This window comes from Odocoileus virginianus, chromosome 1, assembly GCF_023699985.2.
Source record: "Odocoileus virginianus isolate 20LAN1187 ecotype Illinois chromosome 1, Ovbor_1.2, whole genome shotgun sequence".
Lineage (NCBI taxonomy): Eukaryota > Metazoa > Chordata > Mammalia > Artiodactyla > Cervidae > Odocoileus > Odocoileus virginianus.
The window spans coordinates 76,256,589-76,269,451 of NC_069674.1; the positions used below are offsets into that span (position 1 = coordinate 76,256,589).

Below are 12,863 nucleotides of genomic sequence, written 5' to 3' on the forward strand. Positions count from 1 at the left end.
GACATTATTAGCACATTAAGCTACTGAGCAAGAGTTGTACTTTCACACACAATCCATTTTACAATTTATGGGAACTTTAATATTATAAATTTCTGTCTTTGTAAAATCTTTTTGTCGTGATCAAAAAATAGTTTCCAGTGGTGAAGATATTTGGGGGTTATATGATCTTGGAAGTGCACCTGAGTAAATTTAATCTGTCTTTGGTGACAAATAGTTGATGAGTGAAGTTTCCCTAATGAGTGACACTAGCCTTGGGTCCAAAAATAACATTCTTTGGGTAATAATTTGACGTGGCAAAACTCCTTAAGGTCGAGTAGACGGAACAAAAGAGTCCTCGTATCTGGGTCTTACTTAAGCCTCACTGTAAAAAAGAAAAAAGTCAAACAGCTCTATTTTGAATCAGTTTTCCCCTTCAAAGAGGAACTGATCAACAGTCCTTATGGAGGTAAAAGGATTTAGTGGCCAAAACAGTTTGCGTTTTCACCCTTATTCCCCATCACTAATTTTACTTCTTTGCTCTGCTTCTAATCTGTATTATCTACTTGCATAATATGTATCTATGGAAATTCTTATTCTTTTCTGAAACAAATATGGTTGTGTGTATTTGAGTAAATAAGAAAGAAATCAGTTCTAAATAAATAGCTTCTAGAAATGCACATTACTGAATCAATGATATGACATATTTTTAGAATAAGCAATTCCTAAGATGATAATGCTTTGTTTGCAAACCTTCATGCAAGAGACATGAAGACTGGAGACTTGAGAAATATTAAAGTTTAATTTTTATAAGTAGTGAGCACCTTTTATATGGGGTTTGATTCAGAATAAAGCTTATTAAAAAGTTAAAATAATTTGAAAAGTATAAAGCTACTTATATATACAGTAGTCTGAATAGTGTTTATGAAAGGAAGACAGCTAACCTATAGGAAAAGGACTACTCATTTCAGATAACATACATTAAATATGGTGTGTAAAATTTTATCAACTTAATCCTGTGTTACTAACCTTGTCTAATTTCAAACAATATAAAAAGTAATTAAGAAAAATAATACAAAGCTCATAGGTGATAGAATTAGAAACCAAGTAGAAAAGTAGAATTACTAAATAAGGGGACAACAGCAATTTAACAAGTTTTTAAATATACTGAATCTTCATTCAGTATATGTACTATATATTTACAGTATTTTTACTAAACAAATTAATAAAATACTATAATAAAAACATATCTTCAAGATTGGAATATAAATGAAGGTAAGCAACTCATACTATTAGTCATATTTACTGTCAGTTACTATTTATTAGAAAGCCTTTAAAATCATTAGATTTATCATCTTGGAACATTAGTAAACTGGCATTGTGTTTGAAAGTACAATTTCTGTGGAAAGGACAGATAGATAGATAGATAGAAGAAGCAACTGTTAAGCTTATGCTAACCATGAAAAAATACTGAAATGAAAAATCTATATACCAGCAAGTATGTCATGTTAATGAGAAATACTATGGTTGAGACATTATGTTGGAATTAACTGTAATTTGTCCCCTGAAATTCTTTGGACACACTTACCAAGGCATTGTTATCAAAGCAGACATCAGGCCCTTTTCGGTATCTGGGTTGCTTCACCATGTCACAAGGATCTGGACCATCAGCTAAAAAAACTTGTTAAGGGATATGAAGTTACTTTTTTCCCCCCACAGAACTGAAAAAATACAATGCCATATATTTATTTCTCAAGGCAAGCAGGAGAAACCTATGACATTATTTTAGTACCATACACTACTATAGGATTTAAGGAACTAAAGTGCCACAAATTTTTTTTTGTTAGCCTAGGGACTGTGTGAAGAGATCAACTTTTTATCTGTACTGTACACAGCAAGGTTGCCGGCACAAGGAAGTACACTGTAAATATTTGTAGAATGTAAGTGGTTGAAATGTGCAAATGACGCACCTGTGAGAGAGAGTCATTCGCATAAGACCATAACAGAGGACCTTGGCGCCTCCTATTTAGCAAGATAGAAACAGAAACTAGTTCTAGCAATAAACGGCAGCTCCAAACATAACATATGGGAGGACTATCTTCCCAGAAATAGCAAAAACCAGAGGCAGTCTACCAAAATTCGGCCTGTAATGCTTGAATAGTTGCTGCATTGTTATTTAGCATATTTACCCACAGAAGTATTCTTACAATTGCTGGCATCGCAGCTGTAGCATATGACAGGACTTAGCTTCTTTTAAAGGCTGAATAAATATTCCATTGTGGGTAGAGACCACATAGACTCCATCAATGATGACTGGCTGCTGACAGCTCTCAAGGCACAGCAGCCCTTTTTCCCTTCTGTCCACACCCGGGCGGCCTGCCAGCGCAGACAGAGGATGCCCTCACCTGGCACCGTGTGGCGGTTTGGGCCAGCACGCCGCAGACAGCCCTGGCAGAAACCCGGCATCCTCCCCGCCACCACCAAACCCCAACCGGGCGCTCCCTGACGCTGCCCAGCCATTTCCAGGGCTGCCTGGGGGTCTGCGGGGCTCTCTGCACAAAGACTCCCCCGCGTGCACGCGAAGCACCATCAGTCTTGACATCCAAGCGAGACTGTGTGTGAAGGGTCCGTGCTGCCTCTGGAGGTGATCTCAGCACTCTGTGCTACTTTCCTCTTTCTGGGCACAAACAATGGGATGCGGTTAAAAATGCATGGCTTTAAGATGGAATTGTCATTCCAAATCTCCCCAGTGTGAAAGGATACAAGTCTGCTCTGCTTGTATGAGCAACCGCGTGTCACAGGGACAAGTTCCTTTGCTCTCAACCATTATGAATATTAAGTTGGTGTTCATAAGTTTTTCTACATGGAAGATTCTGTAGAATGAGTATTATAAAAGATTAGAGAAAACGTCATTTGAGAAAAAAATAGTTTTCAAAGACTATTACGTATTAAAAAGAAAGAAAATAAGACCTTTTGAAACAAAGCATCACATGCACAAACAGTAAAACCGAATGAGAATGATTTTTGAAGAGAAAGATTAACATGGACATGTTATCTCTCAAGTGAATACTAAAAAATTCCAACAGGAGATGTTTCTTAAGCGATAAACCTCAATGCAAAGTAAGTACCAATCTGTTGTTTAGACTTGTAAGAAATGTTTTATTTTACATGTTTAAGGACGTGTGCTATTTATCACTGAAAATGTCCCAGAGTTGCCTTATTTTACAGTGAAGGAAACTAGGAGTGTAAAATGACTCAGCATTTGCCCAAGCTCATGACAGGCTGAAGTCTAGATCAGGCTATTAAACAAACCTTCTGTGAAGATAGAAATGTCGTCCACTTTAACCTATATGGTAAGCAAACACTTGCCACAGGATGCTATATTGAGCACCCGAAATGGTGACTAGTGTTACTGAGGTGCAAAATTGTAATATTAATTAGTTGCAGTGACTAATGATCAGATGACAGAAATTGCCACCTGTGGCTGGTTACTACTGAATTAGGACAACACAGGTCTAGACGGAATTAAGGGCTTTGAATTCCATGTAGTGTTTTTCCCCGTATCTTAAGCTGTTTCTACCTTTCACAGTAAAAATGTAGATCTGTTGTTAAAGAGTAATTGATTTTTCAAGGAAGCGGGGTTTTCTTTTTTTCTTAACCTATTTAAGTTGGGACACAAGCATAAAGCAAATCGAAAGTAACCATGGTTCCACTTATTATACTGGTTCTTTACATTACAGCTTAACTTAGTCAGTTTTAAAGTAAACATTGCTACTCTTGGACATCAATTAATGAAAGACCGAAGACCCTAAACTGATAAAACCACTTAACTTGCCACAGTTCTATTTTCTGAAAGTGATGTCCCGATATGCTAATTTTTAAGCAAGATGGTCTGCTTTTCTCTGATTACGTGCCTGACTCCACCCCTTTCCTCTCCTCTGCATACCCTCCACCTCCTCCTAGGACATGGAGGTTTAATAAAGTCAGTCATAAAATCATACCACATCAATTAAAAATTTGTGCTCACTGCAGTTAACCCCTTCCTGAAAATACTTAAAAAAAAAGTTATAAACTTCTTTTCCAAATTCCCTAGCAACCAACTGTTCCTGCCCTGTCACCTGCTCAGATTACCTCACCTCCTCGTATTTCCTATTCTCTATGTTAACATTTCTTCTAGAATAAGCTGTCCTCAGTTACTAAAAACAAAGCATTCCAATTCTGTGCCTTCCTGCCCTGTTCTCAGGGATCCTGTGACATAGATTATCCCTTTCCTTTCAAAACTTCAAAAATCTCCACCCTACCGTTTGTTCTTTCTCTCGATACAAATAAAAATGAAATTTTCCATTTCTTCCAAAAATTTTTCAAACTATTTTATGGACAGTGATGACTAGCACTGACCTTGACTTTAGAAAATATGTTCTTAGTTTTTCAGTTTCAAATCAAAGGTAAGTGAATACTACAACTAAAACAATTCCCTACCTAAGGATATGTCTGTTAATCTGTTTAGTAAGTATAATTCTAATCTTATCAAAATTAATATAATTTCTGAAACTATCTCTACATTGGAAAAATTTTAATATGGATTCTTTTAGACAAAATACAATTTCCTTTATATTCTGCCTAAAGGTGGGTATAATTTTCTTGATTCCATAATTACTAAAATAAGTTGAAGGAATTACAACTTATCGAAGTCAGAATTAATGTTAAAAACCTTCAGAGAGACTGAAGATCTGTGGTGTTTTCAACATAAAGTGGTTACTCACATCTCTCATACTCAAATGACAATCTGTTATTTTCTGTAATGATTATAAAAGTGAGTACAATTTCTTACGGAAGCAAGACTAGTCCAGAATTGAAGAAACAAATTACCTGGAACAGTTTCCACAATCTAATACACCACTAAATGATTTACTATCGTTATCGAAAAAATACTGGGTTTGTTCAGTAATGCAACTCTGCTTTGACAGAGAGGCCGTAAAGTCATCATCTTCCATCTCAACTGTGGGGAAAACAAAGACCATTATTATGAGCGGTCTCCCAGAGCCTCCACTTCTCAAAGAGCAAAACAAATCACTCAGTATAAGGGCAGGCACCATAATTGGCTAGTTACTCCATGAGGTATATGGCAGCTCCAAAAGGTACCCAATAACTATCATTAGAATAAATGAATTTGAATACATAACAGCTACAAAACAGAAACCAGTGTGACCTAGGAATGTTTCTAAGGCATTAGGAAAGTTGTGACAAAAAGAATTTAACCTACAAAATGTCAAATGGACGATCTCTCTCTCTCTCTCAAATACACACACACACACTCTGAGTTTTGAACTCAGCACACCCAAAAAGAAAATTTTAAGTTATTATGATAGCATCTGAGCTATTACATACCTGCCTCAAGAAGTCGTGGAAAGGTCAAACTCAAGAGAAACTGCTGTAGAAAAGACCTAAATTTTAAATATAAAAAACTATTGATAAAAAGCTAGGTGTTTTATTTTATTAATTATATCATAAAAACCAGAGTATTTTTGCATGTACACATAAACATATTTCTTTTTTCATCTTTCTGGAAAAACTGAGAATTTGCAGGCATTTTTATAGAAGTGTTTTTTAAATTATATAAGACATTGTAAATTTCTTTTTGTAAAAGAAGTCATGAAGTCAGTTGTCTTCAGGACCCAGTGAGGGACACATAATGTGTGAAGACACCTAATATAAATCTGAGTGAGGAGAAGTGATAACTAGGGAGAATGTCATCATATTAGTGCATAGTTTTGACATTCAAGATTTTATCCTTATTTTAGATACTGAAGCTGTATGGTAGGGAAAAAAACACCACAAAACAAACAAAAATGACTGTGTACTATGGGTTTATTAACTATTAAGGTGGCATAAAATAAAATTCATAATGTGGCATTCATGAAATAAAATATACCTATTAAATACAGGACATATGGCACATTTCAGTTTTACAATAAATGACAATTGAGCCAAATACTGGTAAAAACTCATCTGGAACTGAGTTTAGTTAAAACAAAAGCAGGGAGAAGGGAAGGGGGAAGTTGAGGAGGGGGCATTTTCTGACCAGAAAATAGCATAGAAACAATCAAGTATTTCAGGATGACTATGAGATGTAGAAAACCTTTGTAAAGCCTATCTAAAATAGCATTTTTACAACAGAAAGTACCATTTTTCCATTTTTCATAATTTTTAAGAAAAAATCAGATTTTTAATCTAAAATCTTTGCTACTTTAATAAAATGGCATAATCATTTAATTTTTGCTGGGAAAGTCTCAAAATCAAGTGAACATTATATATTAACCTACACTGAATAAAACTTACACAATACAGTAGGGTAATGACACAAAAGAGAAACAGGGAGGGAGGAGGGAATGGACCCAGACATAACAGGGGGATTAGTTACTTGACTGACCAGACCCAAACAATGACAAATTTGATCTTCCAGACTTTCCACAGTGCCTCAATAAGCAGTTTAAATGTCTTCTTTTCATTGGTGGCAGGATATAGGTAGAGGGGAAAGTGGGAGGAAGGGTAGAACCAGTAAAAAGAAAGATTTAGATCCATTTCAGGAATACAATGCCTCCAAAATGAGGCCAGCCTTTGTATGAAAAGTCAGGAAGTAGAAAAAGAAGTCATTATGTCATGAATCTGATGGATGAAGACATTTAACGTGGGTATTTAAGACAATAACTAGTCACTTTTTGTAGATCAATGTGAGGCCTAAAATTTAAGGACTGAGTACAATATAAACACAAAATACCAATGAAAAGAATTTCAACAGATTCATAGATAAAAGAATCCCCTGAAGAGGCTGAAGTTTGCATAAATCTATTTTCATAGAAAAAGCTGGATAATTGTAATGGTTTTACACTGATCATTTAAGAAAAAAATATTTATGACTGTTAACAATATGTGCTGTAGGAAATAATGTAGTTCCCATAATAATTATTTAGATGTCTGTGTTTTCATCAAATTCTTTCCTCTTTCACAACCCTTTTTTCTCATTACCAATAAAACTAAAATTTGGACTTACCAGGCAGCAGCAGTGGCCCACCAGCCAATGTGTAATACGTCGGCTATTGATGGCTATAAAACAGGGTAAGAAAGTGTTACGCTAATGAACACCGAGTGTCCCTCTGACACAATGGGAAGGCGAGTGGATATTACTGACCACGTATGCTGAGCGATGCCCTGCTCCTTGCTTTGGTGCCGCTCCTGGCTCACACACCGACTGATAATCATAAGACTTGTTATAAGCATAAACTGATATATTAACCAGGTGTCTCATCAAACTTGGATCAATCTCTCCAAAAAATCTTCCAATCTGGTACAGAAAAAAGTAATTCATATTTGGCTTACATTTGAAACTTTATTAACACTTGAAATAGTACAAAGAAAAGAAATGATACAAAGAAACTGAACTAAAACCACTGAGGAGCTTAAAAACAAAAGCAAGTAATGAATGAGTATATTACACTTTGAAAGAACTCCCTTGAGATTAGGTGTTCTCATTACTGAATGGCTGCCAATGCTATCTGTGTAAGAAATGGACAGTTTACTATGCACTAAGCCACAATCAAATGAGATAAATGGTGAAATTAGAAACTTGTGGGGACTGTGATGAACTGGATTAAGTCCCATCCATAGGGACAACCTCGAACTCATCAATTCCAACCCATAAATAATGTCATTTAGGAAAACAGTCCAGGACTGAGAGATTTTTTTTGTTTGTTTTTTAAAGAGAAGCCAGATATATCAATTCAGAAGTGTAATTATTTGGCAATTATTTCTACTTTGTTTGAAATGAACCAAAGAGCCTACATTGACAACTGGCAAATTTGGTGTTAGAATCTTCATCTGTTTCAAACGAGTTTGTATTAAGACTCATATTATCAACAGACTAATATGTGAAAATTTTCTAAATTCCTGAGAGATCAAAAATAAAAAAGTTCATATCATATTAAAATCTTTAGCACATAAGTTTTAGCAGAAACAGTACCAGAAAGTAAAACTGACTAACAAGTAAAAGGAAAACTATTTTTAGGATGTATTTTTTTATGGCTTATATTACATTAAACACTTTGGTTATCAAGTTTTATAGTGGTATGGAGGAGTTTCATAATGTTGATCAGGGAAACACACTTTGGAAACTCTACCTCTTCCCACTTTAGGTACATACCTGGTTAGTATAATCATCATGATTTGCCATCAAAAGGAACCCACCATCATCTAGAATAACACAATCCATTACCTATCAAAATAAAAATAGCAGTTAATACATTTTAAGGAAGGTTAGGTTACAGTATGACTCCATTTTATGTAGATGATTATAACAATAAAAATAGGAGAAAAGCTTAAATAACTATATCTTATCTTGAAGGTATGTGTTCAGGAGATTCTGATGAAATAAGGGTATGCATAGTTTGCTATCAAACCATCAGGGCTTGAAATTCCACCACCATCCAGCCATTAAAATTGTCAACTCAGTCTGAACAATACATAAGAACAAACTAGAAAAAATCCTTTTGTCACTCTGTGGTCATCTTAATAAATCAGGAAACTAGATAAATCAAATATTTAATAATGTATAATTATTTTATTATTATTATATTTAAACACATACTTAAGATTTTGACAAGAAAGACCTTTTAAAAAATCCATTCGGGGCACTATCCATCACAGACATAAAAAGAAAAAGCAGCACCATGAGGTTATAATTGTTTTATATTAAAAATATTTGGGTACTTTGGGATGTAAAAGCAAGAATCAAGAGGAAAAAAATGAGTTCAAGGAAAAATAATCATATATCCTAAAATGTTCCCATTTTAAATTATGCTTAAATACATGAATCAATTTAATAGTTTTACTGCATGAAATTACAATTAAAAGCATTGTTTTCAGAGTTCAGAACATAATGCATTCTGTTTTAATAATATGGAAGAAGCTTGCTAAAACCTTTGCTCTAAAAACTGCTGATACATAGTCTATGTAAAATGAATGCTACAATAATAATTAAAATTACTGGCTTATGGCTTCTCAAGATTTAGGAGTGATAAAACGATACGAAACTCCTGCTTCCCTTGGAAACATACAGACATACATGCGAGGACTCAAAGAAAATAGGGGAATTCATCCTTCTTATTGAGTATAGGCATAACTTATCTAGTTTCATTCTTACAACATCTTAAACTGGAAACAAAAGGTTCATATTAGCTTTTTCAATTTCTCAGACAAAAATGCAAATAATAGAATCCAATCCAGGCAAGTAAAACTTCTTTATAATCTAAGGTTCAGTTAAAAGAAACTTTCTCACCACTATAAATACAGCACAAAAATATTCAGATAAAATGCAAAAGATGAGGAAAGACTGCATTGATAATAAGTATGCTTCAGTTAGAAACCATGGTCAGAAACAAAGCCGAAATAAATATGTGCAAAAGAATCTAACACAATTGGGTCCAAAGAGAATATAGTTCATATTGATATGGCTTTTGAATGAATATTTTTAAATGCTTCCAAAGTTTAAGTTTAGGAATTAGAAGCATATAATTCAAATTCTTATCAGTGAATAACTTCACAATTCCATACAATATTATTTTGGTATCTGATGAAAACTTCCTGCATTTTGTTACCATTAGTCTTAGAAAGAGTAACACAAAAAGTTGTATTTAAAAATTCCATTTTAGGAAGAAACCTAGATGCCCATCAGCAGACGAATGGATGAGGAAGCTGTGGTACATATACACCATGGAATATTACTCAGCCATTAAAAAGAATTCATTTGAATCAGTTCTAATGAGATGGATGAAACTGGAGCCCATTATACAGAGTGAAGTAAGCCAGAAAGATAAAGACCATTACAGTATACTAACACATATATATGGAATTTAGAAAGATGGTAACGATAACCCTATATGCAAAACAGAAAAAGAGACACAAATGTATAGAACAGACTTTTGGACTCTGTGGGAGAAGGCGAGGGTGGGATGTTTCGAGAGAACAGCATTGAAACATGTATATTATCTAGGGTGAAACAGATCACCAGCCCAGGTTGGATGCATGAGACAAGTGCTCGGGGCTGGTGCACTGGGAAGACCCAGAGGGATCGGGTGGGGGGGGGCGGGGGGTTTCGGGATGGGGAATACATGTAAAACCATGGCTGATTCATGTCAATGTATGACAAAAACCACTACAATATTGTAAAGTAATTAGCCTCCAACTAATTAAAAAAAGAGAGAAAAACCAGGGAAAATAAATAAATAAAAATTCCATTTTAAAGAGTTTTCTTACATCACTGTTTCTTTTACAGTCACAAACTGGACCAGCACACTGAAAGACAGAAAGTACAATTATCACCTCACATTTTCTTAATAATGATTTTAATTATATCATTTTCATTATTACCATATTATAAATAATTTAGTTAGTATAAAATATTAAATGATAGTCTAATCATTAGTTTTATCTTTATAAATTAGAGAATATCAATTAATATTTAAATGGGCATTTTAAATTCTTACATTGATAATACTTTTATTACTGGTTGACTAAACAAAAAAAAAATCTCTGAAAAAAATAGGAATTCATAATTATGCTTCAATGTAGTAGCATTAAAAGTTGATTTTGCCACTGTATTTGATTTTTTGAGACTAGTAAATGTAGCATAGGAATTAAAAAAAAAAATATCTTACCGGATCCCTGATTGATGTTTTGGTGAAATTCTCTATCCAGGAATTTACATCAATTTTAATTCCAACAACTGAAAAACCATAAAGAAAAATTAACACAAAATTTTTAAGAAATGTAGCCATAATTGTCACTTATCTTTCCTCTCACATTTGAAAATTCCTAAGGAGGCAAATGTAAGTTTCTTTAAAAAAAAGAAAAAGAATATCCATTTAATTGCAGATACACTGAGAAATACTGATTCATGTAAAAGGTTACATATCTAATTACCTAGATATATATTTTGCTATATGATAATTTAGGTAATTTATAAAATAGCATTAAATTGAATATAATGTTAAAATTAGAGATATATTTCTTGAGGTTTTCATTAAGAAGTAATATTAATAGCTCTTAAACTATTACATAAACTTCATTACATTCATAGTTTCTTTTTTACACCTTGCCAATTAATACAATAAGCTTAAAAAATTGATAGTGTCAGGAATAGATTTATAAAAATGAAGTCATTTGAGGGGTGAGCTTGAAGGGGCTTCTCTAACCTAACCAGTGCATGCAGTAGTTGCTGAAGACATGTCTGCTAAAGTGTGGATAAATGAGCGGATGAGTAGGTAGGTGAGTGGGTAGAAAAGGGCACATGAATGAGAGACTGAAAGAGTAAGACTGGATGAGTAAATAAGCAACCGTGTGAATGGAGAAAGGAGCAAATGAGTTAGTCACTGCATGAGTAACAGAGTGAATCTATGTAGTTGAACCACTGAGGGCTAAAGCTGCCCTCAGGCGCAGAACGGGATTTATTTGCTTTCTCAATCTGCCTCTCTAAACCCTTTATAGAATTCTAACAACAGTGATTTACACAATACTTTTTTTCTTTAATTTTTATTTATCTGTTTACTATAGCCCACTTCTAACTCCCACTGATGCTCAGTTTTAAGAACTTCTGCATTTGCTTGACTTAGTTTACCAAAAATTTCATATTCTTTATTCTACGCTTTTAAAAAAGATCCCTACTTTTTAACAGATATAATATAGATAAGATATAATTTATCTTTCTCAATGATGGAAACAACTTTTTATGTTTAAAATATTATAGACATTCACATCCTTGGCGATATCTACTCTGCTACATGGCATGTGAGATCTTAGTTTCCCAACCAGGAATCAGACCCGTGCCCTGTACAGTGGAAGCATGGAGTCCTAACCAATGGACTGCCAGGGAATTCTCTTGACTTTTGTATATTTGAAATACTTTATAGGTTAGATTTCTAGTGTGAGATTGCTACATCAGTCAAACATTTAGAATTTGATACATAGTATAAAATTGACTCCATAAATTTGTGTCAACAGTGTATAAACATATACACTTCTTTGAAAAATCTGTCAACTCTTTATAGTATCAATTTAATTTTATCCCCAATCTCATAGGTAACTGTATCTCATTTTTCAAACTCACATGTCTTTAACTGTATTTTGGTTGAAGCGTACTAATAGCCTTCCAGATAAGCACTGCCAGTTGATATTAGAAACAGTAGGTCACATTAATTTCAGTCCTGTGTATGTGGACAGTATATATGCTTACCTGCAGGTTTAAGAAGCTTTCCTTGGATGTAAATTTCTACAGCTTTGCTTACCATAATGCCTGATTCATAAGCACCAGGTCCACTTTCTAAAAGAAAAAAAAAAGGAAAACAAACCACTCTAGATAAATCAAATAATATTACATGTCTTTTAATAAATACAGGAAAACAGTATTTTGCTTAAATATTCTAGCATAGATATATTATCAAGGAATGAGTGGTCTCCTCTTTTTCTTCCTTTTTATACCAGGCTAATTGGAGTGTCCATGAATTGGCTGCATTAATTGACTTTGGAATGGAACTTATTTAGCTTGGCTGTATCACTCTCACAAGTTAAAGGATGCACACCAAATCTCTGGTTTATACCTGCTAAAATATTGAGGAGGCTGCTGAAAGAACTGGAAAAAACTGAAATTCCCTGAACTTCAGTTTCCCCATTTGTAAAAATGATGGTAACAGTAAAGCAATCATCAATCAATTAAAAATAAATAAATATTATAAAATGATGGTAATAAGCCCCTCTAGAAAGGCTGAGGATTAAAATAGAAAGCTTCAGGGAAAGAACCCAACAGAATATTTTAAAAATATAGACTAGTAATTATTTGT

General features: G+C 33.9%; 1 protein-coding gene across 7 annotated transcripts in view; it reads right to left on the reverse strand.

Annotated features, from left to right (window-relative positions):
• The window catches only part of CACNA2D1 (calcium voltage-gated channel auxiliary subunit alpha2delta 1), a 510,209-nt gene that overhangs the window by 18,296 nt on the left and 479,050 nt on the right, over positions 1-12,863 (reverse strand). For all 7 annotated transcript variants that reach the window (XM_020884065.2, XM_020884063.2, XM_020884064.2 and 4 more), the window contains 10 exons: positions 12,260-12,346; positions 10,686-10,753; positions 10,285-10,323; positions 8,174-8,245; positions 7,166-7,318; positions 7,028-7,080; positions 5,365-5,420; positions 4,846-4,975; positions 2,740-2,849; positions 1,565-1,647 (listed from right to left, as the gene is read on the reverse strand). In XM_020884065.2, the coding sequence (XP_020739724.1) occupies positions 1,565-1,647; positions 2,740-2,849; positions 4,846-4,975; positions 5,365-5,420; positions 7,028-7,080; positions 7,166-7,318; positions 8,174-8,245; positions 10,285-10,323; positions 10,686-10,753; positions 12,260-12,346 (851 nt within the window). The remainder of the gene's footprint in view (positions 1-1,564; positions 1,648-2,739; positions 2,850-4,845; positions 4,976-5,364; positions 5,421-7,027; positions 7,081-7,165; positions 7,319-8,173; positions 8,246-10,284; positions 10,324-10,685; positions 10,754-12,259; positions 12,347-12,863) is intronic.